The sequence below is a fragment of the Agelaius phoeniceus genome, chromosome 4 (assembly GCF_051311805.1).
Source record: "Agelaius phoeniceus isolate bAgePho1 chromosome 4, bAgePho1.hap1, whole genome shotgun sequence".
In the NCBI taxonomy this organism is placed as follows: Eukaryota; Metazoa; Chordata; class Aves; order Passeriformes; family Icteridae; genus Agelaius; species Agelaius phoeniceus.
The window spans coordinates 12,940,365-12,967,031 of NC_135268.1; the positions used below are offsets into that span (position 1 = coordinate 12,940,365).

Here is a 26,667-nt window from a genome sequence, read left to right on the forward strand (position 1 = left end):
CCCCGTGCCCGCGGCCATCCCGGGCCCGTAACCGATCCCGGGCCCGCTGCCGCTTCGATCCGCCCGACGGGGGAGAGGCGGCACCGCCCGGCACACCCCAGCGGCGCTCTGTCCCCCACCCCCGGCCACGGTGGCACCGTCGCAGCGCCCCGTGCCCGCTCTCCGTGGCCCCGCCCCCCTGTTCCCCCCGGTCCCGGAGTCATCGCTCGGGAGCCTCGCTCGGCGCTGTGCGAGCCCCGTCCGACGGCTGCTCCCGCCGGGGACCGCTCGGAGCCCGGGGCGCTGCGGCGGGGCGTGACCGTGGCCCGGGGTGCGGGGGCCTAGCGCTGCCTGGGTCTGCCCCGGGTCTCGGGCGGTGTCGCCTCTCCCCCGTCGGCATCGGGACCGGGATCGGTATGGGGCGGGAGGAGCCGCTCCGGGCCCGACGTTGGGACCGAGTCTGACACCGCCGCTCCCGCCCCGGAGGAGCGGCGGGGAACCGGGCGGGACAGCGGCGGCCGTTCCCCTGTGCAGACGCGGAACCGCGGCCAGGACCGGGCCCGGCGCGGGGGCTCCGACCGGCACCGTGTGCTCGGGGGGCGGCCCGGCCTGTGGGCGCCGCCTCCCAGCTGCCCCGGCCGTGACATGAAAGTTTGATAAGGAAGAGTTAATCCAGGAGAGGAGGTCATTCCATGAGTCCCTAATTATTTATTTTCAGCTTTCACACATAAATAATCAAGAACAGAATGTGGTTATCTCCTGCATCAGCAGGATTTGGTCCCGAGCTGCAGCTCACTGTCAGTGCAGATCCCTGGGAGAAAAACCCGGGTTCTTCCATAAAAACCAGCTCTGTCTTCGTCCCAGGGGTGTGGTCTGAAAGGGAACATCTGGCCTCAGGGGGAGTGCAGGGTGTGTGGGGAGGCTGGGTGGATTTGGTGGCCAGGGGTCTGTCCTGGTTTAGGGAAAATTTGAGAGAGAATCTCCAAAAGGGGACCCCTCCAGACAGCAAACCCACACGGCCCCTCCCCCCAACGGTTCAGGAAGAATTCCTCAGAGAGAAGTGGCAAGAACCTGTTTATTTAACAGGCACAGCGCCCCCCAGCACACAAAATGAACAATACTGGGTGACACCACTCTTTCACCGCTCTGAAAAAAGATGAAAAATTCAGAAAGTCTTTCTTGGGGGTGGTCACTTTGTTGCTGCTGCAGGCCACAAGGTGCAAACTCTTGGTGTTCCCAGGTCCCAGTCCAGAGCAGGTTCAAGTAGGTCCAAAAAAAGGAAAGGAGAAACAGTCCAGGGACTGTTTGGACTGTTCAGCTAAACTAGCTAATGAGCAGAAGCAAGAGCAAGAGCAAAGCAAAAAGCAAAAGCAAAAAAGCAAAAGCAGCACCATATACTGCCCCGTCTCGGTGTCTCGCCAGCCGTGGGGGAGCAGCTGATAAGAAACCAAAACAAAACTTGCACCCTTCTGTGGCCATGTTCACAGGGGTTCTTGGATGAGGGAAGAGACGAGAATGTTGAGTCCATGATCAGAAGGCTTGATTTATTATTTTATGATATACATATATGTATACTACATTATAACTATACTAAAAAGAAAAGAAAGGAAAAGGTTTTCTCAGAACCTTGCTAAGCTAAGACTAGAATAGAATGATAACAAAGGCAGCTCTCTCAGACTCTGTCCAAGATAGCTCCGTCTTGATTGGCCATTAATTATACATCCAAGAGAGGCCAATCACAGGTGGACCTGTTGCATTCCACAGCAGCAGATAATAATTGTTTACATTTGTTGCTGAAACTTGTCAGCTTCAGCAGGAAAATCCTAAAGAAAAGATTTTCACAAAAAGATGTCTGCGACACCCTTCAGAGCCAGTCTTGAAGGCACAGAACAGGATATCCAGCCAAACAGAACACACGGATGGGGATACAAGCATCATAACGTCACCCTAGGACAGGGTCTCACTGCAGCAGTTGGATCTCCATCCTTCCCTCTTTGCTTCCCTCTCATCAATTGCACAGGCAGGACTAGTGAGGATCACTTCAGCTGGATCTTTTCCTCTTCCTCAGCTTCTCTTAGGACCCTAGAAGATGATAAGATGCTGAATTTTCATTTTTCTAGGGACAAAGGGAAAGATGCACTGTAGGGAGAGCTCTACAACAGTCCCAGCAAAAGTCTGGGATGGGGCTGCAAAGCAGAGACCCCAACCCAGCAGTGGCAGGAATGAAACCTGAGGTGCAGCCTGGAGCTGAGCTTCCAAGGATAACAACCGGCATTTCCCAGCAGCACCAGCGGGTTTGGGGTGCTGACATCCCAAAAAAAGTGTGTCTCCTTCCTCAGGATCAGATGGTATCCTAAGCACACAGGGCTTTCCACTCACGGGGTGCACGGAGTGCTTTTCCTCCTCTTGTTGTCGGTGTTGCCTCCCAGCATCCCTCACAGATCCCGAGGTTTCAGGGCCACCCATCCCTGTTTGTCCAAGTTAATGATTCAAACTGTCTGGATCTCTGAGGCCCTGGCAGCCAGGCCCCAGGGGGCAGGCCAAGGATGCTTGCCCTTTGGGGTTAATCATTCTCCCAGCTGCTGACCCTGTCTCCATAAAAACCCCAGGATGGGAGTCCTGGTGCCGCTTCCCGGCAGGAGGAGGAGAGCCAGCTCCAGCATGAGGGCAGCCCTGGCCCTGCTGCCGCTCTTGGCTGCTGCACAGGCCTTACACCGAGGTAAGGGAGGTGATCCCGGGGTTGTGCTGGCCCTGGGATGAGGGGCATGGAGATAGGCCTCAGTTCTGGAGGTTTTCAGTGGCCTCCCCTCTCCCAGCCTGCAGCCAAACCACTGGGCAGAACCAGAGAGGGAAGGGAAGGGCTGGGAGGATGGGTTGGGATCCAGGATGCCACTGTGGGGTGATGCTGGAGGAGGTGGGATGGAGAGAGGACAGAGCCACAGGGACTGGCATTTTCCTTTCTAAAGGAAAAGAGGATTTCCTGACCCCCCTTGGGGAGCACCATTCCTGTGCAACACTCACCTCTTGGTGGGAACGATGCTCTGCCATCCATTGCTGCCTTCTCAGCCCCCCAGCTGCCAAAAACCACCTAAAATTTACCTCTCCCACATGGCTTTGTACAAGTGAACAGAAATGCCACAAGCTGGGACCGGGAGCCGATATTCCTGCTGGGAAAGAGACACAATTTTTCCATGGCTTCCCCTTTTCTGAAACCCCCTGCCTTCACCCTGTTCTTCCCTTGCCACCAGAGGGATGTGACCATCAGAGTGATGGCCCAAAGCCCTGGGTTTTGGGGAGGTGACCCTGCCCCAGGCTGCAATCCAGGGAACACCGGGGTCAGTGTTTACCCTGCTGCTGCCAAGGTCTGGCCCCACAGAGTCAGATGGGAATCGATCCTGTTTTTGAAGGGAGGGCAGCACTGCTGGGAGTGTTTTCACTCCTGGCTGCCCCGTGGACCTGGCCCCAGATGGTTTCCCAGCCCTTATGGTTTCCAGACCCTGCTAGAAAATCCAACCCCACATATTCCATGCTCCAAACCTGCCATATAATTTACCTGTAGCTCTCCCAGCTCCAGAGAGGGTTTTCTCCCTGCCCCTTTCCCTGGCTGCAGAGCTGCAGCAGCCTGAACACCAGGGGTGCTTCTCACAGGCTGGCTGTGACACCATCTCCCCAGGGACCACCTGGAAAAAGTGGTGGAAAAACTGGAAAAAGAAGTAATGGAGTGAAAAAAATGAACAGACCACAAGTGAATAAAGCAGCGTGTTCCGTGGTGACAGAGCATTCCTTGCTCCTTACTCACAATTCCTCCTTCTCCTGCACTTTCAGGGAAAGCTTATGTCCGGGAGAAGGTCTGCCAGGAGTACAAGATCCTGGGCAAGGAGAACTTCAGAACCCTGTAGGTACCTCCTGCTGCTGGTGCCCTTCCAGGAGCCTTGACACCTGAGCCAGGAACAGAAAACAGTAAACAAAAATCATGGAAAAGGGCAGATGGATTCAATTCATCAAAAAGGGGAGATGCAATTCAACCCCTGGTGTCTGATTGCTTTTAGTAGGAGAAAAGTTTGATTCCTTGTTGAATTCCTCAAAAAAACCAATTAAGCACCTAAATGATTAAGAATTCTCACAGAGCTCTCACACACAATCCCCTGTAAGTGACAGCCCCCAGCCTGGTAGCTGTTCCAGTTCTTTCCTGGCTGTTTTCCAAGGAATATGCTGTGATTTCTCTCTGCACCACGGCCAGCACTGTTAAACCCATTTGAGCAGAACAGTCCTGTGAGGTGATTTCTGATTGAAGATAAAGGCTCACCTGGCTCTCCCTGTCTTTGCTGCCAGGACCATCATTTCCACCAGCCAGAAATATTCCAACGGCACCTTCCAGGAGATCGGCCACCTCGTCCGGGAAATCGTCTCTCTGGCCGAGACCTGCTGCGCCGATGGGGCCGACCCCTCCTGCTATGACGCAGGGGTGAGCCTGACCAAAAACATCCAACAGACCCCAAAAATGGGTAATGGGCGATGGCACGGCGTGGCCATAACCTCCTGTCCCCCCTCCCGCAGTCCACGGCGCTGTCGGATAAATCCTGCGGGGCGGACTCGCCCTTCCCTGCGCACCCCGGCACGGCGCGGTGCTGCGGCCAGCAGGGGCTGGAGCGCAAGCTGTGCCTGGCCGCCCTGCGGCACCCGCCCCAGCCCCTGCCCCGCTTCCTGCAGCCCTCCGACAGAGAGCTCTGCCACGCCTTCCGCCTGGAGCCCCGGGAATTCGCCGACAGGTGGGCCAGGCTGCGCCCGTCTGGGTGCTGGCATCGGCCTGTGGCATGGGCTGACAGCCTGAGGGGATGCCTGGAGAGGGTTCCCATCCCTGAAGCACCTCAATGCCCCCAAACCCTACTTACACTCCCGATTCCCTGATCCTGAGGTGCTGGATCTCCTTATCCATCTCTGCCACAGGTTTCTTTATGAGTATGCCAGCAGCTACAGCCAGGCTCCCCTGCCTGTGCTCCTGGCCTCCACCACCACCTTCCTCTCCATGGTCTCCACCTGCTGCATCTCCCCCGCACCCACTGCCTGCTTCCTGAAGGAGGTGAGACCCCCATCCTCACTGCCCGGGGAGCCAGGCAAACACTGTGCTAATTTCCACTTCCATCCTCTATTTGTGGCAGAAACTGGAGAGGAAAACCCTCTCCCTACTCACCCTGACATCAAACCGGATCTGCTCCCGCTTCTCGGCCTATGGCAAGGACAAAGCCAGCTTCAGGTATGGAGGAAAATGGCCTCTCCATCCTGGGACAGGGCTCCTCTCTCCTGCTGCAGATCCTGTTGACAGGCAGCATTTAGGAAAACAAGCTTTAATTCTGCTGTGGATCCCTGCAGTTGCCCCGTGCACAGCACAGGCACAGAGCAATCCCTGCGCTCCCCATGCCCTGAGGGCCCTCCCTTACCCAGCTGATTCCTGGGAGGGGGATCCAAGCCCCCAGCCCCACTCACCCTGTGCTCCCCAGCTCCCTGGCCTTGCTGGCTCAGAAGATTCCCACTGCCTCCTTCGAGGAGCTGCTGCCCCTGGCTGAGGACGCTGCCGAGGTGGCTTCCCAGTGCTGTGACTCCATGGCCGAGGACTGCATGCAGAAGAAGGTAGGAGGGGCTGGAGCCCAGCCCAGAGCAGCTCCAGTAGGAGCTCAGGAGGCTGAGGGCACCTGCACAGGCCCTGCTCCCTCTCTGCAGCTCTTGGAGCACACGTCCAGAGTCTGCTCGGCACTGTCGGCGCAGGACAGGCGCTTTGCCGCCTGCTGCCAGGGGAAAAACCTGATGGAAAACCATTTCTGCATCCTGGCCATGCCCCCAGCCCCAGCTACCAGGCTGCCAGAGCCACCAGAGCCCACCAACAACGAGCTGTGTGCCAAGGAGGGGGCTCTCCACGCCACCAGGTGAGCGGGACCCATGGCAGCTAGGGGGCAGTCATGGAATAAAACCATTTAAGCTGGAAAAGATCCCTAAAATCACCGAGTCCAACCAGTTCCTGACCCTGTTCCCGTGCTTAGGTTATTATGGGGATAACCAGGGGAACATCCTCAATTCCCTCTGGGGAATTGAGTGCCATCAGGGGCTGCACAAAGATGCCAAAAACGAGCCCCATCCCAGTCTGAGCAGCAGCCACAATGAGAACTCACCTGAGCTCTCTTATTTCCCGCTCCAGGTTCTTGTTTGAGCTGGCCCGGAGGCATCCCAACCTCCCCGAGGCCGTCCTCGCCAAGCTCTACGACTCCTCTGGGAAACTCCGGGAGGAATGCTGCTCCTCCAAGGACCCCTCTGCCTGCTGGGACAGCAAGGTGAGTGGTGTGGGGGCTCATCCTGTTCCCCCTCATCCCAGTGCCCCCCAAATCCCATCCTGGTAACTCCTCCCCTCTGCCCCCAGCGCCAGCGGATCGCAGCGGAGCTGTTCCCCTTCCTGGCAAAGGCCGACCAGCTCTGCGGGCAGTACCACAAGCTGCCTTTCCTTGAGTTCAAGAAGAGGTGAGCCTTTCCCTTCCCCCCACAAAAAACCCACCTGGGTAGCTGGATGCAATCAGAATCCATCCATAATGCTGAGGATGCCAAACCGGGATGCACCAGGAGCCGCGTGGCTCCCGCTGTAACCGCGCTCCCAATCGCAGGCTGCGGGACAGTCTGGCCCAGCCCGAGCCCGAGCCCAGCCCGGCGCCGCTGGAGCAGCTCCTGGAGCAGCGAGCATCCTTCGCCTCCTCCTGCTGCCTGTCGGACGCTCCGCCGCTTCTCTGCGCTTCCAAGGTAGGGCCGGGCCCCTCCTGCCCCCCGCGCGGCCGCACCGGCTCCGGGGCTGCCCCTCGGCTCTTCCCTCCTTCCCCAGGTCACCTCGGAGCTGGGAGAGCTGTGCCAGGGGGATTCCTGCCTGCTGGGATAGGCTGCCGGCGCAGGGATCACTTCTCCAGGGATCGCGCACCGATGGAGCGGGGACACGAGGCGGAGCTCGGGAACACCGGGGACGTCCGAAGGGAGCATCGGGGAGCTGGGCTGGACGTCCGGCAGATTGGAGGTGTCACCGAGCCCACAGCTTGTGTTCCTGCAGCCAAAATAAAGACAAAAATGCCCTGCAGTGCGGCTGGAAAGGCTTTGTGCACCCTCGGGGCCGTGGAGAGGGTGGGAGAGGGGCCCAGATTCACCTCCGAAGGCAGGAACAGGTCCCAGCCCTGATCCTGGGAGATAAAGCTCTAAAAAACTAAGGAAAACCAGGGAAAAGTCTCATCAAATGCCCCTAAAGACAGCAATCTGTGGCTATTGGGGTATCCAGCTACGTGGAAGCATCAGCACCCTGAGAGGGGCACCCTGGGCACCCCCAGCCCCCCACCTGCCCAGGTGAGCCCTCCCCAGCACAGGGGAGCGGATTTTGGGGGTGCTGCAGGCAAAAGGGCCCCGGGTTGGGATGCAGGAAGATGGCAAAGCCAGCCCAGGAAAGCAGGAAAATCCCCCGAGGCCAGATGTGGCAGCTTTGTGTGCAACAAAGGGAAAGACATGGGGACACCTGGTGTGCAGAGATGAGCCAGAGCGATAAAACAGAGCCAAACCCAGGAAGAACTCCCTGTTCAAGGCAGCTTGTCCCTTTTCTGGGGATCACTGGCAGTCCCTGGATCACTGATGAGTTGCCCTGGAATGTGAGAAACAAGATGGATTTGGCTGGCACCATCCCTGTCCATCTCCTGCCAGAGCCCCTCTTATCGTGGGGTACAGACCTGGACAGAAAGGAGAAACTGGTTTTAGTGTGGTTTTGGCTTTTACTTTTTTCCCCAAGGATCCCACTGGCCTGGGACTGGACCTGCTGATGCCAAGGCACTGGATCCACCCACCACCCTCATGTCACAGCCTACCTTTGGCATTTATTTTCCAAAATATTAATTGCCAATTGTTTCTAATTCTTTCCAATTAACAAGTTGGGTTTCACCTTGTTCTGTTGGGGTGGGTGACCCACACCTCATTGCTGTGCTCAGGTTTGCATCCTTCACATTCCAGATGGGCAGGGTAAGGGCTGACAATTCCAGGGACCCTCTGGGATTCCAAGGAAAACTGGGGAAATGCCATTAAGCCAGCTAAGGATATCTCTGCCAGGTGACACCATCACTGCTTATGGGGGGAAAAGCCACCCAAAAAAACCTCAGCTGCTGTTCAAAACAGCACAAATCATAACCCTCCTACCAAAACCATCAGATTTCCTTGGAAAGTTCAGGCTGCTCCTCCCTGATGCCAGCCAGCATCACCTCCCCAGGGATTCCATCCAGTCCTTGCCAGCCTGGGCATAAACCAGTTGGCTTTCCCAGTCTCTGTTCTAGCTGGGATTCTTATTTGTTTTTTGGTTTTTTGGGTTTTTTTTTAATGGCAATTTTCTTTTCCAACTCTCATTCCTCCTGCCCTTAGCCCAGTGACACAAGGTGGATTCACCTCCTGCCTTTTCATCCCACCACCTCTCTGACCCATTCCCAAAAATGTAAAGGAAGCAGCAAAGTTCCTGACTTGGTTGTGTGGGTTTTTTTTTTTTTTAATTCCCAGCCTTAGTGCTCAGCACAACACCTCCTGTCCAGTCTGTCTGCTCCCCAGGAACTCATCAGGTTAAAGCAGGAATTCAGTGGCAATGCAGGAATTCCAGGGTGGCATCCAGGGAAGCATCACTTCACTACAACCAGAGAATGTGGGGCTGCCATGGGAAAAGTGAGGATTACCTAAAGCACTGAAAACCCAGCACTGAATAAAACAGCTCCAACATTTACCTGGCCAGGGCTCCATGAAGCATTATAAAAAACCCGAAAGTGTTTTATCCACCTCTGAGGCCTGCAGGGCTGCTGACTTCTCAGAGCCTGCTTTTCCCAGCCCATTTGGGCCTGCAGTATTCCAGCCATCAGCTTCAACCCCCAAAAAAACAGGCAGGAAAAAGTGTCATACCTCCTTTTCATTTTATTGGTCTCCCAGATTGTATACAGCACATTCCCAAAGCAGCAGCAACCATTTTTTCCTCTTGGCTTGGCTCCCCCCAGGCAGGCCCAGCAAAGCCTGAGGATAAAGAGCCTTTTATGGGGGGGGGATGACCTCACAAGTGCTGCTGCCTCTCAGCTCACACCAGGGCTTCCAGCAGCTGTGTGGAATTGAGAATCCACCTCCCCAACCTGGACTCTGCTGAAGCAGGTGCTCAAAACAATGTCCCCTGGCACCTCAGGGCTATGCTCCTTGCCTGGGTATGGAGATGAGCCCTCCACTGCCCCGTGGCATCGTCTGGGCACCAACACCTCCCCAGGGACTGGCACCACTGGGGTGGTCACTGGGCCCCGGTTGGAGCGGGAGCTGCTCCTGTGCTGGGAATTGGGAGCTGCAGGGGCCCCGCGGCTCCACTGCATCCCCACCTCCAGTGGTACGGCCTGGGTGGCACCAGGGACACCCGGCCCCATCCCGGGATGCCGATGGATGGGGTGCCCCCGCAGATGCCCAAACCCACTGCCAGGGACACGGGCACCCCAGCGGGCACGCCGCGGTTGTGGCGCCCTCTCGTGGCCATTGCGAGCACTGCAGGCGGGCCGCCCCCGCCCCAGCTCAGTGTCGCCGTCTGGCGGTCACAGTGCGGCAGCGCAGCGCCCGGTGCCTGCCCGGGCAGGGTCCGGACCGCAGTTCCGGGCACCGCAGCCCGCAGCGCGGGGCTACGGGAGCCAACGGTCCCGGTTCACCCAGTTCTTCCCCTGTTCTCACCTGTTTTCCACTGGTTTTTCCCGGTTTCCCTCACCCACTCCCTCCCCTCTCCCGCCGGCTGTCGGGAACCGGGAGGACGCCCGGGGACGCTGAGCTTGGCTCGGTCCCTGCGGGGAGGCGCGGTGGCAATGGGAGCAGCTCCAGCACAGCCTCCAGGCCGCCCGGGACCGGACCCGAACCCGGCAGAGCCCCTTGGACCGGGAGCAGGACCGGGAGCGGGATCGGGAGCGGAGCCGAGCCCGGAATCGGGACGGAGGCGACGGCGTTGTGGCGCCCTCGCGTGGCCATTGCGGGCGCTGTAGGCGGGCGGCCCCCGCCCCAGCTCAGTGTCGCCGTCCGGCGGCCACAGTGCGGCAGCGCAGCCCCCGCACCCCAAGGACATCGGCGACACCACTGGGGACAACTTTCCGTCACCCCTTTATTCAAGCCGCCCACGCTTTAGCCCTCGCCCATGCAGCCAGCCGCTGCTGCCGTCCGGGACCCGCCCGCAGGTACCGGGAGCTCCTGCGGAGAGAGCAGAGCCCGTCGGTATTGTCACCCATCCCAATGCGGGGCTCCCGTCGCACCTGCTCGGTCGCCCCCCCGCTTCCCTGCACCTTCACGCGATGCCCGTTTCCCGCACATCTTCACTTCTGGAAGGTCCGTCCTTGTTTAGTGTTTCCATCTCTTCTGCCTTCCTCTTCCTACGCTGCCTCCGACAGTGGCTTGACGCGGGGGGAGGGGGGGGGGGAAAATCATAAAAACCAACAAAACAAACAAAAAAGAGGCAGAAGGGGACATGGCAGTGATGCTCCTCCCTCTCCCTCGGCTTTTACCCTGCAGAAGATCCCCAGGGGATCACACCTGATTTCCAGCCCCAAAGGAATGTCTCAGGCACCTCCCAACACCTGCAGGACCATGTCCCACCAGCCTGGGACAGGCCCAGTTCAGCCAGCCCGAAGCCAGGGGAGTCGGGCAGGATTTACTCCCCCTTCCCTTTCCCTTTCCCTTCCCGACCCGTTCCCCCACGTACTGGCTGCAGAGGCAGATGCCAACAACGAGGATGATGAGGGCGGCGATGGCGACGATCAGGGAGATGATGACGATCTGGCCCTGGTCCCCTCGCAGGTAGAACAGATCCACTCTCTCGCAGCGAGCCCCGGTGTAGCCCCGCTCGCACCTGCCCGGGCACAGGGGAGGCACAGGGCGGTCCCAAAAGCTGCCGTGCTGCCCATGCCCCCCTCACGCCGCTTTCCCAGGGGAGACGGGCGCAGCATCCCGCGCCGTGTTGCCGTGTCCCCACCGCGGGTGACTTACACACAAGCGGGGGCCTGCTCGGCCACGAGGAAGCGGCACCTGCCCTTGACACAGTAGTGCTGGTACTCCTCCGGGCACCGCGAGAAGTGGCCCTGCCGCCGCGGCTGCGTGCCGTTCCCTGCGGTGACAAGGACGGAGAGTGGCCCCAGAGGGATGACAGCTCTGCCCAGAGACAGCAGCGCCCCTGAGCCGCCGCATCCCCGCGGGAGCTCCGAGCCCGCCCGGCCGCAGCCAGCGGGGGTGGCACGGGTGTCCTTGGCACAGCGATGCCACACGGCTACGCTAGACACAACATCTGCTCATCCGCCATCCTGGCCCTCTCTCCCGCTCCCTTACCTGTGCATGCCTTGTCTGTGCCGCAGCTGAGCCCCTCCGTGCCGTGCCCGGCCGTGACGTTGGTATCGGCGCCCACGCAGCTGAAGAGCGCCAGGCCTGGAGGGCAGCGGAGGCAGCTCAGAGGGGAACCCCCAGCAGCCCCCAGCACTCCCAGAGCCACAGAGGGGGCGCTGGCAGCGGGTTCTGCAGCTGGGCCCGCGGCCCCCCTGCGCTGGCGGCATCAGCTTTTCCCCAGGGCCGGGAGAAGGGAGAGCCGCTCCCCGCCCGCTGCCTCCACCCAGCAACGCCCGGCACGGAGCTCTGCGAGCCAGCCTGGTGGGTTTTGGACCACACAGCCCGGCCAGCTGCTGCTCTGCCCGGGGAGGATGCAGGGAGGCATCCCCAGGGAGATCCGGACTCATGGAATCACTGATGGATTTGGGCCGGAAGGGGCTGTAAAGTTCATCCAACCCTGCTGCCACGGGCAGGGACACCTTCCACTAGCCCAGGTTGCTCCAAGCCCTGTCCAACCTGCCTTTGGACACTTCCAGGGATGGAGCAGCCACAGCTTCCCTGGGCAACCTGTGCCAGGGCTCCCCACCCTCCCAGGAAGAATTCCTTCCCAGTATCTAATCTAAACCTGCCCTTTGTCAGTGCGGAGCCCTTCCCCTTTGTCCTGTCGCTCCGTGCCCTTGTCACAAGTCCCTCTGCAGCTCTCTTGGCGCCCCTTTAGGCACCGCGAGGTGCTCCGAGGTCTGCCCGGAGCCCTGCCCAGCCTGGGCAAGGGGAAAGGGGGGGAAAGGGGCCACCCCGCTCTCCCCGTGGCCCCGCGGGTGAAACCGAGCCGGGCGCGTCAGAGCGGCGGTAACCGGATCGCTGGCATACCAGCCCTGACTCAGCACGGCCCCGCTCCCGCCCGGCCCTCCCCGGGGATTCACCGGCCGAGGCGGCACCCAGGGAGCGGGGACAGGTCCTGCCTGACCGACAGGGCCCGGGTGGCTCCCGCGGAGGTGGCTCCCGAAGAGGGGCTGTGCCATCCCGCGTGGGGGCACTTGGAGGCTTCCCAGGGAGCGGAGAGTTTGCACAGCCAAATCCTGGCAGCCTGGTCTCCCGCTCCCTGTTTCCTCATCTGGCACCTTGGCAACAGCGGTGGGAGCTGCCCCGAGCCTCCGGGTCCCCCCCGTCCCCCAGCGGGGACATTCCCGGCGCACACGTCCCTCCTGGCTATATATAGCCAGCATCGCGCTGCGGGTGTCAGCGCCCCGAGAGAGCCCGGCGGGGGGAAAGGGAGCCCACCGCCCCACCCAGAGGGTGGGAGCTGCCTGTCCAGAGCCAGGGATGAGCCATGGGGCGGCTGCAGCCCGGGATGCAGCTGTGGGCGGCGTGGGCACAGCCGGGACAGGCAGGGAGGGAGGCAGGGAGGGAGGCTGACTTCACTCGCGGTGACCGAGTTCACAGCTCGACATGGAAAGATCCCCACCAAGCCGAGCTCCCCACCCTTATTGCATCCAGATGCGGAGTTCTGGCACCCTCCGGGCTGGCAGCCCCTCGGCAGGGCCGCCCTGGCGGCAGTGCCAGCCCCGGGGGAGGGGGCTGTGCCCACCCACGGCCGCACCGCGGCACCCGGAGGCTGCAGGTGTCAGCACCCTCAGCTCCCTGATGCCCTGGCTGCGCTATCTCGGGCTGCACCCTCTCCTGAACAGGCAGAGATAACCCAGGGAAGCATCCCAAACACTGGATTGTTTTGCTGTTGCCACCCCCACGCTCTCCCGGGAAAGCCCAGACCGTAGGGGAGCAGCCAGCCAGGACGGGGCCGTGCTCTGAGGGGACACACCGGCCCCAAACCAGGTCGGCTACCCTCGGCTTCCTCCTTCCAACACAGGTTTGGCAGGTTTGGCCAAGTGCTGTGGCACCAGCCCTGCCAAAGGGCCAAACCCAAGCTGCTCCCTGGGAAGAGAAAAGTTCCCCCGAAATCCCAGTGCCGGGGAGGATTCCCTGCCAGGGAGGGTCCCAGCTACCAAGCCTGGCTGTGGTTATTTCCTCGCAGCCATCAGCACACACCTGTCTGCAGCTGCCTGCTTCCCAAAAACTTAGGAACTAACACGGGAATTTAATGCTCACACACTCGTTGAAGAGGTACTGCCCCCCTGCCCCGGCATCCCACATTCCCAGCGCTGCCAAGGATGGCCGCGGGACACCCATCAGCAGTGTCCCTTCAACAGGTAGCAAAAGCATCCCGGTCCTGCTCCAGGATCCAGCCAGGACATCCTGGCTCCCACGCTGGCCCCAAGGGATTCAGGGATTCAGAGGCAGCAGGGGAGCAATGGATTGGAACGGTGGGGAGATCCAGGATGGGACCTGGGGGCACAGGGGGAGGCCAGGGACAGGGCTGGGCATAGAGGAAGGGCTGGCATGAATGGGATTGTCCAGGGGGGCACATGGAGCCACTGGGATGGGACAGGGCCAGCACCAGGATGGGATGTAAGAGGGGGGAACACAAGGGTGTAGCAGAAAGGGACCCGGGGAGCAGCAGGATGGGATGGGGGAGCACCAGGACAGGCGGGGGGAGCACCGGGATGGCACCGGGAGGCAGGTGCAGGATCATCAGTCTGGGAGCGGGAAGCAGCGGCACCAGAGAGAGACGGTGCCGGGACAGGGTGTGACACCGTGCAGGGGCGGGAAGCACCGGGCCGGGACGGGCAGGAACAGCCTGCCAGCCGCTGGGTATCCCGGGGCGGGCAGGTGGCGGGGCAGGGGGACGCCCGTGCTTACCGGAGGCGAGGGCCAGGCAGAGCAGCAGGGTACCGGGGCCGCCGCCCGGGGCCGGGGCCGCCGCCGCCTCCATGCGCGCCGCCGCCGCCTGCCCGGTGCCCGGTGCCCGGCAGCTGCGGCGGGGCGGGACGGGGGCGGCCGCTCGGGCACCGCCGCCCTCCTCCTCCTCCTCCTCCTCCTCCTCCTCCTCCTCCTGCTGCGCCTCCTCCTCCAGCTGCGCGGCTCCCAGCCCGCCGGAGCCATCCCTCGGCGGTGCCGGTGTCCCCTCCCGGGTGTCCCCTCCCGGGTGTCCCCTCCCGGGTGTCGCACCCACGCGCGTCCCACCTCGTCCTGCCAGGAGGCGTCAAGCAGATGCCTCGCCACGGATCCCTGGGGATTTGGGCAGCCGGAGGGATCCCCCATCCTGCCACGGCTTCCAGGCAGGGCTCTGGGCATCCCCTCTCCAGGGGGACAGAGCGTCCCAGTCCAGCCTCGCCTCCCCAGAGCATTTATCCGTGGCCAGCTTGCTGTAGCAAGGTGGATTAATTCACAGCGAGCGGCTGTAAAACACCCTCCCAGGGGCCCTGGCAGGCAAGGACGGCAACACGAATTATTCTGCAAGGGGCTGTGCCTTCGCAAAATACACTTCGCGGTGTAATTTTTCCCTCGGGGTGTGCTGGGAGGGTATTCCCGCTCCCCCGACTGACATCCTGGGGAACAGAAGAGACCCACAGGGGTGAAGGTGTCCCCCGGGTGCCGGCGTGTCCCCTGCTGCCCTCCAGGGCTGCTCGGCAGGGATGCTCCGGCGCTGTCCCGGCTCCCAGCAGGGCTCAGGGGCTCTCCCGGCAGAGAGGGGCGCGGGCGGGGAGCGGCCGCGGAGCCCCCGGGCGCCGATGGAGGTGGAAATGAAAGACTGGAAAGAACGGGTGACCTCAAACCACAAGCTGGCAGCTATTAATGTGAGTGCTGGCAGCCACCCAGCCATGCCATTTGGCCGCTGACCAGCGGGTGAGCAAGCTCCCCTAGCCCTGGCCAGCCAAAAATTCCTGCTGCAGGCTCCGGCACACCGGGACCGCCGGCCCCTCGGCTCACGGCCACGCCGGCTCCCTGCCAGCGCCCCCCAAAAACAGGCAAAGCGTCATAAATCACCAGGATGGTGCAAAAGCTCTGCTGGGGGCTAGGGCAAGACCAGCAAAACTGGCAGCTGGCAGCAGGATGTGGCACAGGATCATCCAAGAGGAGCTGGCTTCATCCCAGTGGGGTGGGCAAAGCCAGGGAGCAGGCAAAAAAAAAAAAATTAAAAATCCTTATGCCCATTAAAAGAAAAATTTCCCTCCAGCATCCTTCATATCTGGATAAAACTGGTGGGGGAAAGGCATTTTAAAGGGATTTTAAAGGGCTGGAGCCTCAGGGAAGATGGTACCAGCAGCAATGGGAAAGAGATGGCCAAAGTTATCCCCAAAAAAGGATCTCTCCCTGCTCCCGGGAGGCCGTGCCGGGAGGAGCAGGCCGAGGTGACCAGCAGGTGGCAGCTGGAGCCCAGGGCTGGTGGCCCTCGGGGCGCTCGGGGCTCGCCACAGCCCGGCCCTGGACACCCCAAACGCGGCTCGCACCCGGGGCCACAGCGAGGGGCAGCGGCTGTGCCCAGCCCCGTCCCCCCCAAAAAAACTCCTGCCCATGGAAGCACGCAGCACCCAAAAACAACAGGGATGTGAGAAGGGAACCAGGGAGAGGATCACGCTGTTCCCACGGCAGCAGCAGCAGCAGCGGAGATGCTGATAGCGCCCGTCCGCCTGAGGAATGCCAGCTGACTTGGATTTTGTGCCCGGCTGGTTCAGGCCCAGAGCCAGGATCCATCCTGAGAAAAGGCCACACAGTACAGCAGAGCAGAGGGCTGAGCAACCCCGGGTAAAGATAGCTCGGCCACAGCCCGGGCTCTGAAAATCCTTTTCCATTGTGAGCATGCAAAAGCCTGGGGAGGATGAATTCAGCCTGAAAATATTTCACCCGCAGCAGCACAGCTCTTCCCAGAAGGAAAGAGGTGAAAAGAGGTGAAAAAATGGTCCTTGTACCTCCTGGCGTGCCACAGGTGTCTGTCTCCTGGCTGGGTCCTTGGAGCACGGGGAGCTGCACTTTGGGAGCTGTTTATACCATGGAAAGGCAGGACCCTGAGTCCCTGGCTCCCCTGGGTTCATACCTGGCTTGGGGATCCCAAGGGAGGTCCAGAATCACGGGATCACACAATAGCTTGAATTGGAAAGGACCTTAAAGCTCTTTGTGTTCCAACCCTGCTGCCGTGGGCAGGGACACCTTCCACTAGCCCAGGCTGCTCTGACGCTTGTCCAGCCTGTCCTTGAACCCTTCCAGGGATGGGACAACCACAGCTCCTCTGAACAACCAGTGCCAGGCCATCACCATCACACAGCCAGGAGCTGGCACAGCAGGCATCACCTCTGGGTGTGGATCATGGGGCAGGGAAGAACTTGGACACCCATCCCAGGCAAGGAAGAGGGACAAGTACCGGTGACACAGAGCACCCCAAGCGGGTGCCACCGGCTGGCACCAGAGCCCTCCACGCCTGGTCCCCAGCGTGTGACACCCACCGGCAGCGTGTGGCACCCGGCATCCAGCCCCGGTGCCTCATCCCGGGACAGGCGGAGCAGTCCAGCACGGTCGGTCCCTGGCAGCCGGTGCCCGTGCCCGCGTTCCCGGCGGTGCCGGTGCCGGCAGGTGCCGCTGTGGGCCGGGCCGGGCGGCGGGCAGGGGGCGGGGGGCGGTGGCGGGGGCCGGGCCGGGCCGGGCTGGGCGCTGCGTCCCTCCCGCCGCGGCTGCCAGCGCCGCCGGCACCATGGGCTGCTGCTGCCGCCTGCTCTTCCTCGCCCTCCTCCTCCTCCCGGCGGGTAAGCGCAGCGGGATGGGCGGGGGGCACGGCGGGGACCCCGAGGGGTCGGGCGGGGAGCGATGGGGGCCGCGGGGACGGAGGAGCCCCGCGACTGCCGGGGACAGCCCGGCTCCTTCCCGGACCCCACCGCGGGTCCCGCTCACACCCCCCGTGCGAGGGGGTCACCCCCAATGACGGCGGTGCGAGAGGTGTCGCACCCCGCTTTTCCTCACCCCTCGCCCCTCGGAGGGTCCCCAGCGGAGTCCCCGAATGCGCGAAGGAGGGCGGCTGGATGGGGCCACCGGAGCGTCCTCACGGCCACCCCCTGGCCGGGCTGGAGTCACCCCGGCCCCGCATGTCCCTTCCCTCCGCGGTCGCTGCTTCCAGGGAGCTTCTGTGGCTCTCCCTGGCCTTGAGCCGAGCTCGCACTCCCCCAGCCCCTGGCGTCTCCCCCCGGCGGCACCAGCGTCCCCATCTCACAGAAATTGCCCGATTTCACACCTTCCCCCAGCGAGGCGCTCGGCGGGGACACTTCTGTCCCCGGCTGATGCGACAGCGAGCGCAGGTCACCCCTCCGCCCGCCCGCCCAGGCTGGGCTTTTAATAAACACGAGGAGCCGCCTGCCCGGGAACATGGAAAACACACTTGCATAACCGGGGACGCTGCGCGGGAGGAGAGAGAGATCCATCGCCTGGGATGTCACTGTCACATCGCTGCGGGCACAGCAGCACCAGGGGACGGGCTCGGGCCGGGCTGAGCTCCCCGGCACAGCCCGCAGGCAGCAGCAGCCGCGGGACCCCCAGCCATGACCCCGGACCTCGGGAGATCTTCCCTGGATCAGGGAGAGCCGATCAGGGAGAGCGGGATGGATAATTGTCCCTGAAAAAGGGGGATTTGCTAGCGAGCTCCTGATTTGTGCTTCCCGAGAAAATGCGTTCAGGAGGGATGGGGACGAGCATTGGGATGCTGGGGATGCTCTTTCTTCTCCCTCACGGGCCCAACTGTGCCCCTAAAGCAGGCGGTCCCTGCCGGGAGGCAGCCTTTGGGGGCGGGCTTTTCCCAGCGCCCCGGCCAAACCCAAAGCTGTTCCCACGACCATCCCTCTCCAAAGCTCCAACGCCAGCCAGGCTTGGCACAAGAAACAGGAAAGATTTCCCTGGACTCTGGTCCCACGTCCCTCAGGCTGCTCCCAAACAGCCCTCGAGCATCTTTCAGATGCTTTCTGCAACATTTTTGGCCTCACTGAAATAATTTTTTTAAAAAAGAAAAAAAAGTGTGTGTGTGTATGTGTATATATATCTATATCTATATCTATATATATATATATAGATATCTTGCTTGGGAGGAAACACCAAGCACAATTTAAATTTGCTCCAGGCTCATTCTTCAGGACCAAATGACAGCCAGGATGTCACCGGCCAGGAGTGAAATAAGTCTGGACTTTACCTGGCCACGTAATGAAATAGCAGCGTCTCGCACAAGGAAGTTTTTACCCTGTTATTACTCCTTCCTCTGGATGGAAATCGAAACCTGTTTTCCTTTCCTGACCTGGTGCCCAGCCCCAGGCCCACTGTCCCCTCCTGCAGCTCCCCCTGTGCCCCAGCTGGGACATTTTTAAGTGCCTTTTAGAAGCAGATCTTGGTTCTGAGTGCTTCTTCGCGGAGGCTCTGGGCTGGAAGAGCTGCTTTTTGGGCTCTCAGAGCCTCATGGGCTGTTTAATTCTGCCACTGAGGAGGCAAATCTTCAAGCACTCTGCTCCCCCATGAGCTGAAGGACAGGGGAGCCAGGTAATTACCCCCTCTCCCAGCCCAAATGAGCAATCAGGCTCTAATACCAGAGGATGCTCCAAAATTCCTCTGCCAAGCCCAGTTGCTTCTCCCCCTGGGAGGGGCTGGAATGGGGCTGATGCACGTTGGAAGCTGCACCTGGAAGCACTAATTAGCAGCCAGCCAGGAAAATTATGGAACTGGGGAGTTGTCACCTGGGCAGAGCTGCTTCTTGCAAAAGTCCTGGCTGCCTCCAGAGCTATATCTAAGATATGGGAAAAAATATTGTGAGGCGTCCCCAGCAAGCAGGTCCATCTGCCAGCTCCCAGCCCCAGGAGACAGCAAAGAGCATCCCATGGGATCCCTTATTCCCCTTCCCCAGGGGAAATCAGCACAGCATAACACTTGTTGGCATGTTTCAAGAATATAACTAGAAATTCCTAATGTATTTTTTATTTAAACAAGCAATACATCATTTTAGAAGGAGCTGGAGCTGTCAGCTACTGCTTTCCACCCCAGGTCCTCATCAGATACCTCTGGCTGTACAGGCTGACAGGTGTTTTTGCCACTCTCAGGAGGAAAAAATCACCTAAAAATTCCTCTTCACCTCCTTTTCTGCTATAATTTCATTGCAGCATCAGCATCAAGGGCTTAAGGGCTGAATAACTGAGCAACATTTAGTTTTGGGGGGGAATCACTACCTTTTCCTTGGCTGGAGCCTGGGTTTGTTGTGCCCCCAGCAGTCCTCACCGCTGGGTTGGGACCATGGGGCAGGGAAGAACCTGGACACCCACCCCAGGCGAGGAAGGAGGGAGTGTGCAGCATGCAGGGAGCCATGTGAATTTAACAAAAAAAAAGCTATTTTCAGCTGGGAAGGATGCTGGAGCTTCCCTCCTGCCTCCTCAAGGGGACTCTGCCCATGGCAGCATTCCTCAGGCTCTGGAGGGTGTGCAGGCCTCATGGCTGGGACAGATGGACGCATGGACACAGGGATTTCTGCTGTGCAGCTGTTTCTCTGAGCTACAGAAAGCCTCAGAGCAATTAGAGCTCAGGCACTTAACGAGCATGCAGCAGAATAAAACTAATCATGCAGGAAGCCAGCTCGGCCTGCCAGTAAATCACAGCAACTGCACATTTATTGGATCTGATGGCCCTGGCTGCCTCTCACGGGCAGGGAAGAGCTCTGCCTTTTACCTGGTGCTGTTTCTGGCCTCTGCTTTTCTCACTTGGTGTCCTCCTCCTCTCAGAACTGGTCTCAGACCATCTCCAGCAGAGCCTGGCACTGAAAACAGAGGGGAAAGAGCAGCAAGGAGTGGAGCAGCACGTCAGGCAGGGGTGCTGCTGCTGGCACTCACAGGCAGTGCTGGAGCTTTGCTGCACACCTCCAGCTGGAGATGCCCACAGGAGCCACCATTTCCCATCACTGATCCAGCTGGGTGGATCAAAATCCCAGTGAGTGTGAGACACAGCTCAGAGCCGGCAGAACTGCTCCCAGACCTCCCCATCACCCATATTTCTTTGGGATAACGAGGCAAGAGTCCACAACAGAGCCCCAGAAGGACAAAGACACAAGTTAAAGGCCCAGAGCAACCACCACATCCTCTGTGCTCCTGCCCCCACATCAGCACAGAGCTCAGTCACAGCCCTGTGCACTGCAGGTGGGGCCCCCAGCCAGGGAGATTTGAACATCCCCAGATCCCAAAATGCATGGGGACAGGGAAGGAGAGGCAGTGCAGGGCTGAACAGCTGGAAAAACTCGTTGAACCCAAAGCAAAAACCAGTTTGGCTTAGTCCTAGCTGATGTAAGGAGAGCTTTTGCCATCCACAGCCAGATGCTGCTGGTTTTACAGCAAAGAAATACAATGAAAATCATACCTGAGCATTAACAAGGGGGAGGGGAACTTCCAAAAATCAGCACAAAGTTATGGGAATCCCCAGCCACAGAAACCAAAGCTGAGCCAACGAGGTCACAGGCAGGAAATCCTTACTTATATTTACATCTAGATTGTTTTACTGCTCTGCATCACTTAACCTGGTGACAGCACAAGGCACGCTCAGGGGACTCAGGGCTGTTCTGTCATCAGCATTTGGTGAGGAGCAGCATGATACAGGACTGGCAAAAGGTATTTTTTTGCTCACTCTTGTGATTAAAACCCGGTTTCTACAGAGCTTTGCTTTAAAGAGCAGTGATGCTTACCTATGGCCTTGGTCACTTGTGTTTTCTGGGTGTTTGCCAGCTGCTAAACTGGCACAGAAAGTGGCACCCAAGCTGGCTGCACCAGAGTGTGTCCAGCAGCTCTCCTTGTTTTCCTGCTGCTGCTGTATTTCTTGTTCAGAGCAGCTGGTGATATTCCTTGTGTAAGGGCAGGCAGAACAAACAACACCCATGTTGTGGAAACTTGCATTATCCCTTTGTCCTTGGCTGCTGGGGGAGCATCCCTGGCTGCAGCTGGGGCCTGGGGGCTGTAGGTAATTGGGGCTGCTCCTGGGGTCTCCTGTCGCTGTGTCAGAGGCCCTGAGCTCTGCAGTGAGGCTGGCTAAAAGCTCCATCTCTGCCTTTATCAGTGGATGTTTGTTTGCTGCTCCGGCCTGATGTCATTCACTCGAGCTGGAGATGTTCTCTGGTGGCTTTTAGGCTGCCTTTCAGCTGGCAGAGAACTTCAGGATCTGCTGCAATGGCTTTTGGAGTGCCTGGGAAGTGCATCCTGGAGAGGCTGCCAGCCCAGGTCAAGCAGCTCTTTCCCAAGAGGAGCATGAGCATCACTCAGCTCCTGCAAGGGCAAGACCTGCCCTTCTCTGTGCCTTCCAGGAGCCAGGAGAGCATCGTGGCAGTGGGAGAGGGAGATAATTCACCAGGAGAAGAGGGATAATTCCTCAGGTTGGCATGTGATTAGGGCTAATATCCCCCTAAGAATATCCCCTAAGAATATTCCTTTCCCCTAAGAATATCCCCTTCCCCTAAGAGCAGGATATTAGATTGACACAGCTTTGGGGTCTTCTTTCCCTGGCTGTTTTCTGTATTCCCAGTGAGAAAATCCTAGGAAAAGGACTTTGCAAAGCTGCTGTGGGGCCCTGGAGTGTGACACTGCTGCTTTCCTGGGCAGTCACCTCATCCTGGGAGGCCCCCGCCTTGCTCCCTGATGGATTCCAGGAGGGTGGTCAACTGCCCTAAGTGAATTAGATGAGCAAATTCCTCAGGGCTGAGCTATGCTGGGCATCCTCTGGGAGCTGACATCCCTCAGTCCCTCTGACAGCCCCTACTGGAGGAGTTTCAGCCTCCCAAGCCACATGGTCCTGTGTGAAGTGCTGTGGCTGTCTGGTTTGTCCCTTGTCCCCCAGCAGCAGCTCCTGCAAACCAGGTGTTGGTGAAACCAAGAAAAACTCTGCTTGGCTTTTGTTTTCCTTTTGGTTTTCCCTTTCAGATGCATTGGGGAGAGGACAGGATGTGCACACAAGGCTGCCCACCAGCTGGGTGCAGGGACATGGATGGAGACACATGGAGCACCAGCCAAGGAAGCCCTCAACCCTTTTGTCCCTCAATCCTAACCCCATTCAGAAGCAGCCTGTGTTGCCTCTGGGATCATGGCAGGGCTTTCCTGGGGTTACCTCCTCTGGGTGGATCCCAGATCCCACATGGAGGAGGCAGGGGACAGCACAGCACAGGCACGGGCTGCTCGTAGGAAGAGGCAGGGGATACCAGGGCTGAGCTGAGCTTCCTTGCTCTCCTGGAAAGAGTCCCTGTGACTTGTGACCTCCTTGGCTGGGAGCTCTCAGCCAGCAGCCAAAGATTGTTCCTGCCTGCAGTTCTGGCTCAGCCTCCGAATTTATGCCCCTCAGATGTTATCGGAAAGTTCCTGACTCATCCCGGCCAGCAGCACTGCCAGCTCTGGTCTGCCTCCAAAGTTCAGGCAGATCATGGGAGCTCTGCTGACCCCAAGCACTTAGGGACATCAGGGTGGCTTTGCAGGGAGGTAGAAAGCTGCCTGTGTCCCTGAGGGACCGGGAGCATCTGCACTTACAGAGGTAACAAACTCCTGAGGTCCCGGCAGGATCCTGCTTGCTGGGCTGCAGAGGCTGGCTGGGACCTGCTGGAGAAATCTGAAAGTTCCAGGTGTGAAAATATTGACATATAGATGGATTCTGAACCGTGTGGTGTGAAGGGTCCTTGGTCCAGGACTCGCTGCAGTGACCAGATTCCAGCTTGTCGTCCCTCTCCTCCTCCCTCTTCCATGGTTTGTGTCCTCGGCCTGAGCAGGGTGACAGCTCAGAGCCATCTCCCAGTGCTTGTCCTCAGGACAGCAGAGCTGCCATGGCCTCAGTCGCTCCTCCAAGACCCCTTTCCTTGGGAAAATGGGGTCCTTCCACATGGGTATCCACAGGACCAAAAAAAGCAATTTTGGCTGCATTAATGAGTCCCTGCTCACCAGTGCCAGATCCCATTGTTCCTGCAGACAGGCACTGCATGTTTCTGTCCTCCCCACTCCTGATTAGTTCATTGCAGCTGGAGTGAGCTCCTGCTCTGCCCAGTGCTGGGCTTGGGATGCTTTCTCTGGGGGATGTAAATAAATGAATACATGGAATTAAAATGCCTCCCCATGTCACACAGTGCTGGCACACTCTTCCCTCATCTCAGCCACACTGAGGAGGCCAGTGCTGGACCCGTGCTGAGTTTTCCCCCCCCGGAAAGGGGAGAAAAAGCCCCAGCAGTCAGCTGGTGGGGACAGAGGGAGAAATGACTCATCCTCGTGCTAAGAAATGGAGACGAATGAATGCACAAGGAAATGGGGGGAGAGGAGAAAGAGATGTCTTGTGTTATCACTCCCAGCTGCACAGGGGCTGCTCTGAGGAGGAGCTGCTTCTCCTGCTGCTGGCAGCAGATGGAGGGGGTGATTGGAGTGATAGGGGTATCCCAAACTGGGATAGCTGGTCTGGTTTCAGCCTCACCTCTAGGTACCAGCAGTATTTCCCCTCTCTTCATTTTAGATGGCTCTCTCCACTTTAAAAGTTATTTCCAGGTGAATTTCCAAGCCCTTTAGCACTCTCCCAAGCACCAGCTTGCCCCAAGGATTGCTCTGTCACTAACATTTCTTTGTCTCACTCCTAGGACTGGGCCATGACTCCCCAGAGCCACCCCTCATCCCCATCCACCCCCCCTTGCTCTGGGGGGGTGTCCCAGTGAAACCAGACTCCAGGGATGGCCCCACACCGGCTCCAGGCCAGCCCCAGCTGCCCTTGTCCACAGGACCCTCCAGAGATGGGACACCCTCCAGGCCCCTGGAGGGGGATGGCCACAATGCCAGCACCCCGGTGGCAGCACTGCCCCCTGCTCCTGTCCCTGTGAGTGCCATGGCCACAGCAGAAGGTCCCTCCGTGGCCTCCAGCCCCAGCTCGGTGCCAGCCGCCCCGGAGGCTCCCCGGACAGCAAACCCTGCCAGCCTGGCAAGAAGCACCCTGGATTTGGGGGCAGCTGCCAGCCCCACAGAGCTGGCTGTGCCATCACCTGCCCCCTCCCTTCCCAGCAGCCAGCCCACCTCACCCCCCGGGACGGGCCTGTCCCCGACACCCGTCCTCGTGAGCCCAGCCGTGACCCAGCCACCACTGCTGGCCAAGGATGTCCCTTCCCTGGGGACACTGGCCATGGCACCGAGCCTGGCCACGGAGCCAACATCCCCCCCAGTGACTGTGATGAGCCCCACGGAAGCCCAGGCCACGGCCTCGGAGAAAACCACCGGGGTCACCATGGAGGAGGTACCACGTGCCCTGAGTGCAGGTGAGCTCTCTGTGTGCACACAGAATGTCAGGGTCCTCAGGTAGGACAGGCAAACCCCCAAATTGGAAGGGAAGAGGTGCTCAGCTTCCTGAGAGCATCACTCTGCAAATCTCCTGGAGCAGGCCGTGTCATCTGATGCACTGGCAGAGCCTGGGAGCGGTGGATAACAAATCTCAGTTGCCTGGAGATGTGGATAAAATGCTCAGTTCTAAATTTGACTTGAACCACTTCAGGATGAGAAGAAACAAGTGGCTGGATGGTGGGTGCAGCCTGAGTTAGGATGGTGTAGGTTTTAATTTTCCCTCCTGGAGCCCTCAGGAAGCTGACACGAGCTTCTCCCTGTCCCCTTGTGCAAGCACAGGCAGCTTAAAAGTGCTCCACGTGGGTGGAAAAGGGGAGACCTGGAGCATTTCCTAGCCTTAGCTCAGCACTGGATGCTCCCAGCACTGGATGCTGTGCTGGGAGCAGCAGCAAAGAGTGAATCCACAGTGCCCAAGCTGTCTTTCATCCCACACATACCTGCTCTGCACTTATGGCAAGGGGTTCATTGCCAAGATAAAGAGGGGCCCGGCATCCCCTTTGGGAAGCAGTGAGGGAATATTCCCCCCATCAGAGATGGCTGGGAGCAGATGGGGTGTGGGATGTGTGCCAAGGAGCTGGGACTCATGAGGGAGCTGAAGCCTGAACCCTTTCCTTTCTGGTGTTTCCTGCACAGGCAGCATTGTGGCCATAACCGTGACGGTCATCGTGGTGGTGGTGCTGGTGTTCGGGGCAGCTGCCTACCTCAAGATCAGGTAAGGCTGGTTTTGGGGTGGCCCCCCTCCCTGAGGCTCCCTCTTACCATCACTAGGATGATGCCAAGTGGCAGGAAGATGCTGTCCCCAGGTGTGGCAGGGCAACGTGGAGCCTCTGGTGCCAGCAGGGCTCCGTTTCTCACCACTCCTGTACTGGAAAGCAGAGTTTGCATCCCTCATTTTGCAACAGCCCTGCTCAAATGCCAGGGATGCTGCTCAGCATAGTCATATCCAGTAATTATCCCTTGGGAAAGCTGGGACAATAAACAGCAGCAGAGCCCAGTGCTGAGCATCCCTAATGAGCCTTTGCTGACAGTTGAGATGAGCAAAGGTCTGGTTTTAATTCCCTGGCTAGGCTCATTCAACAGGGGCGAAATTTAATCTGGGCTTCACTTCTCCTGGTCCTTCCTCTCAAAACACCCCAAAGCTTGACCTAGGGAGCCTTTGCATTAATATTTCTTCATCCCATTGCAAAATAAGTAACAAATCCTCAAAGTAACCTTGGGTTTGCTCTCCCTGGCAGGCACTCCTCTTATGGAAGGCTTCTGGATGACCATGACTACGGCTCCTGGGGCAACTACAACAACCCCCTGTACGATGATTCCTAGCAGGGATGAAGCCAAAAACCCCAAAAACCTTTAATTTATAAGTAAGCGCTTCTGCAGCAGAGCATCCGCTGTCGAGGAGATGCCGGGCACGGAGCCCCTGCCTCAGGCAGGATCACCATGGGGCTGCTGGATGGCAGGAACTGGAGGGCAGTGCTGACAATAAACCTCAATTTTGGCCTTTGAGCAGGAAACCAGGTCCTGGGGCAGGCCAGCCACTTGTTGGAGACAAGGGAAGCCAAATTCCCCAGGGGGAAGGGATGGGGAGGTCAAGGGAGAGGATGGAGGTTCAGCCAGTGCTGTGGCATCCTTTGAAATGCTGCTGCTCTGTGATCTGGGGGGGAGTGGGGGGCTGCTGAGCCAGAGCCAGCAGTGTGCCAGGGTCTCCTGTGCTTTCACATGTCCCTTTCCCTAAAATCACTTCCCTGTGTTGCCCTGCTACGAAATCCTTTGCCTTGTCTCCCCAGGAACCATGAACAGCTATGGGGCTGCTCAGTCACTGCTCCCTTTCTTTTCCTGCAGGTGCTTCCTTGCACAAGTTCCTAATTTAATTTTTTCCATTTAATTGTGGGGGGTTTGGTCCCAAAAGCAGCCCAGGAGCCCACAGGAAGATGCACTGACCATCCATTTCACACATGTGGCTGCTCACTCCACAGCTTTGTTTCCATTCCTCAAAAAAACTTGGCTGCTAAAATACAGCGGAGTGTTCTTTTCATCCCCAACTTGTGTTCAGCTTTTAGTGTGGGAAGGCTGGGGGTGGCTGATGGCAGAGCTG

General features: G+C 59.1%; 3 protein-coding genes across 7 annotated transcripts; 2 read left to right on the top strand and 1 right to left on the bottom strand.

Moving 5' to 3' along the window:
* Window positions 1-1,036: 1,036 nt before the first annotated feature.
* BTC (betacellulin) lies at window positions 1,037-17,848 on the bottom strand. 5 transcript variants are annotated; one of them, XM_077176865.1, is made up of 14 exons: window positions 17,459-17,848; window positions 11,347-11,442; window positions 11,011-11,128; window positions 10,727-10,873; window positions 10,311-10,418; window positions 6,521-10,218; window positions 6,144-6,286; window positions 5,464-5,591; window positions 5,171-5,292; window positions 4,286-4,450; window positions 3,779-3,918; window positions 3,533-3,680; window positions 3,001-3,146; window positions 1,037-2,061 (listed from the first exon to the last, which is right to left on the bottom strand). In XM_077176865.1, exons 1-5 carry the CDS (start codon window positions 17,643-17,645, stop codon window positions 10,313-10,315), a joined length of 654 nt encoding a protein of 217 aa, XP_077032980.1. In that variant the 5' UTR covers window positions 17,646-17,848; the 3' UTR covers window positions 1,037-2,061; window positions 3,001-3,146; window positions 3,533-3,680; window positions 3,779-3,918; window positions 4,286-4,450; window positions 5,171-5,292; window positions 5,464-5,591; window positions 6,144-6,286; window positions 6,521-10,218; window positions 10,311-10,312. The 5 variants fall into 5 exon arrangements, with proteins under 5 accessions (XP_077032980.1, XP_054489815.1, XP_077032978.1 ...); XM_054633840.2 differs by lacking the exon at window positions 17,459-17,848 and adding an exon at window positions 14,098-14,248; XM_077176863.1 differs by lacking the exon at window positions 17,459-17,848 and having other exon boundaries at window positions 3,001-3,143; window positions 11,011-11,172; window positions 11,347-14,091.
* On the top strand, window positions 2,582-6,973 carry GC (GC vitamin D binding protein). Its single transcript, XM_054633726.2, has 12 exons — window positions 2,582-2,698; window positions 3,805-3,874; window positions 4,312-4,444; window positions 4,537-4,748; window positions 4,927-5,059; window positions 5,139-5,233; window positions 5,478-5,607; window positions 5,698-5,900; window positions 6,170-6,302; window positions 6,389-6,486; window positions 6,627-6,759; window positions 6,839-6,973. Exons 1-12 carry the CDS (start codon window positions 2,590-2,592, stop codon window positions 6,890-6,892), a joined length of 1,503 nt encoding a protein of 500 aa, XP_054489701.2. The 5' UTR covers window positions 2,582-2,589; the 3' UTR covers window positions 6,893-6,973.
* On the top strand, window positions 16,822-26,614 carry PARM1 (prostate androgen-regulated mucin-like protein 1). The gene is made up of 4 exons (XM_054633559.2): window positions 16,822-16,976; window positions 23,828-24,493; window positions 25,209-25,287; window positions 25,811-26,614. The coding sequence occupies exons 1-4, from the start codon at window positions 16,925-16,927 to the stop codon at window positions 25,893-25,895; spliced, it is 882 nt and encodes a 293-aa protein (XP_054489534.2). The 5' UTR covers window positions 16,822-16,924; the 3' UTR covers window positions 25,896-26,614.
* Window positions 26,615-26,667: the final 53 nt, after the last annotated feature.

What these genes read in the sequence shown, in the direction of transcription:
- GC (XM_054633726.2), top strand. Translation starts at nt 2,590, where the DNA reads ATGGGAGTCCTGGTGCCGCTTCCCGGCAGGAGGAGGAGAGCCAGCTCC. An exon ending in AGGACTGCATGCAGAAGAAG is followed by an intron (nt 5,608 to 5,697) that starts GTAGGAGGGGCT and finishes CCCTCTCTGCAG; the next exon opens with CTCTTGGAGCACACGTCCAG. An exon ending in CTGCCTGCTGGGACAGCAAG is followed by an intron (nt 6,303 to 6,388) that starts GTGAGTGGTGTG and finishes CTCTGCCCCCAG; the next exon opens with CGCCAGCGGATCGCAGCGGA.
- BTC (XM_077176863.1), bottom strand. Translation starts at nt 11,747, where the DNA reads ATGAGTCCGGATCTCCCTGGGGATGCCTCCCTGCATCCTCCCCGGGCA. An exon ending in CACAGACAAGGCATGCACAG is followed by an intron (nt 11,173 to 11,346) that starts GTAAGGGAGCGG and finishes GTCTCTGGGCAG; the next exon opens with AGCTGTCATCCCTCTGGGGC. An exon ending in GAGCAGGCCCCCGCTTGTGT is followed by an intron (nt 10,874 to 11,010) that starts GTAAGTCACCCG and finishes GTGCCCGGGCAG; the next exon opens with GTGCGAGCGGGGCTACACCG.
- PARM1 (XM_054633559.2), top strand. Translation starts at nt 16,925, where the DNA reads ATGGGCTGCTGCTGCCGCCTGCTCTTCCTCGCCCTCCTCCTCCTCCCG. An exon ending in CCTCCTCCTCCTCCCGGCGG is followed by an intron (nt 16,977 to 23,827) that starts GTAAGCGCAGCG and finishes TCTCACTCCTAG; the next exon opens with GACTGGGCCATGACTCCCCA. An exon ending in GCTGCCTACCTCAAGATCAG is followed by an intron (nt 25,288 to 25,810) that starts GTAAGGCTGGTT and finishes TCTCCCTGGCAG; the next exon opens with GCACTCCTCTTATGGAAGGC.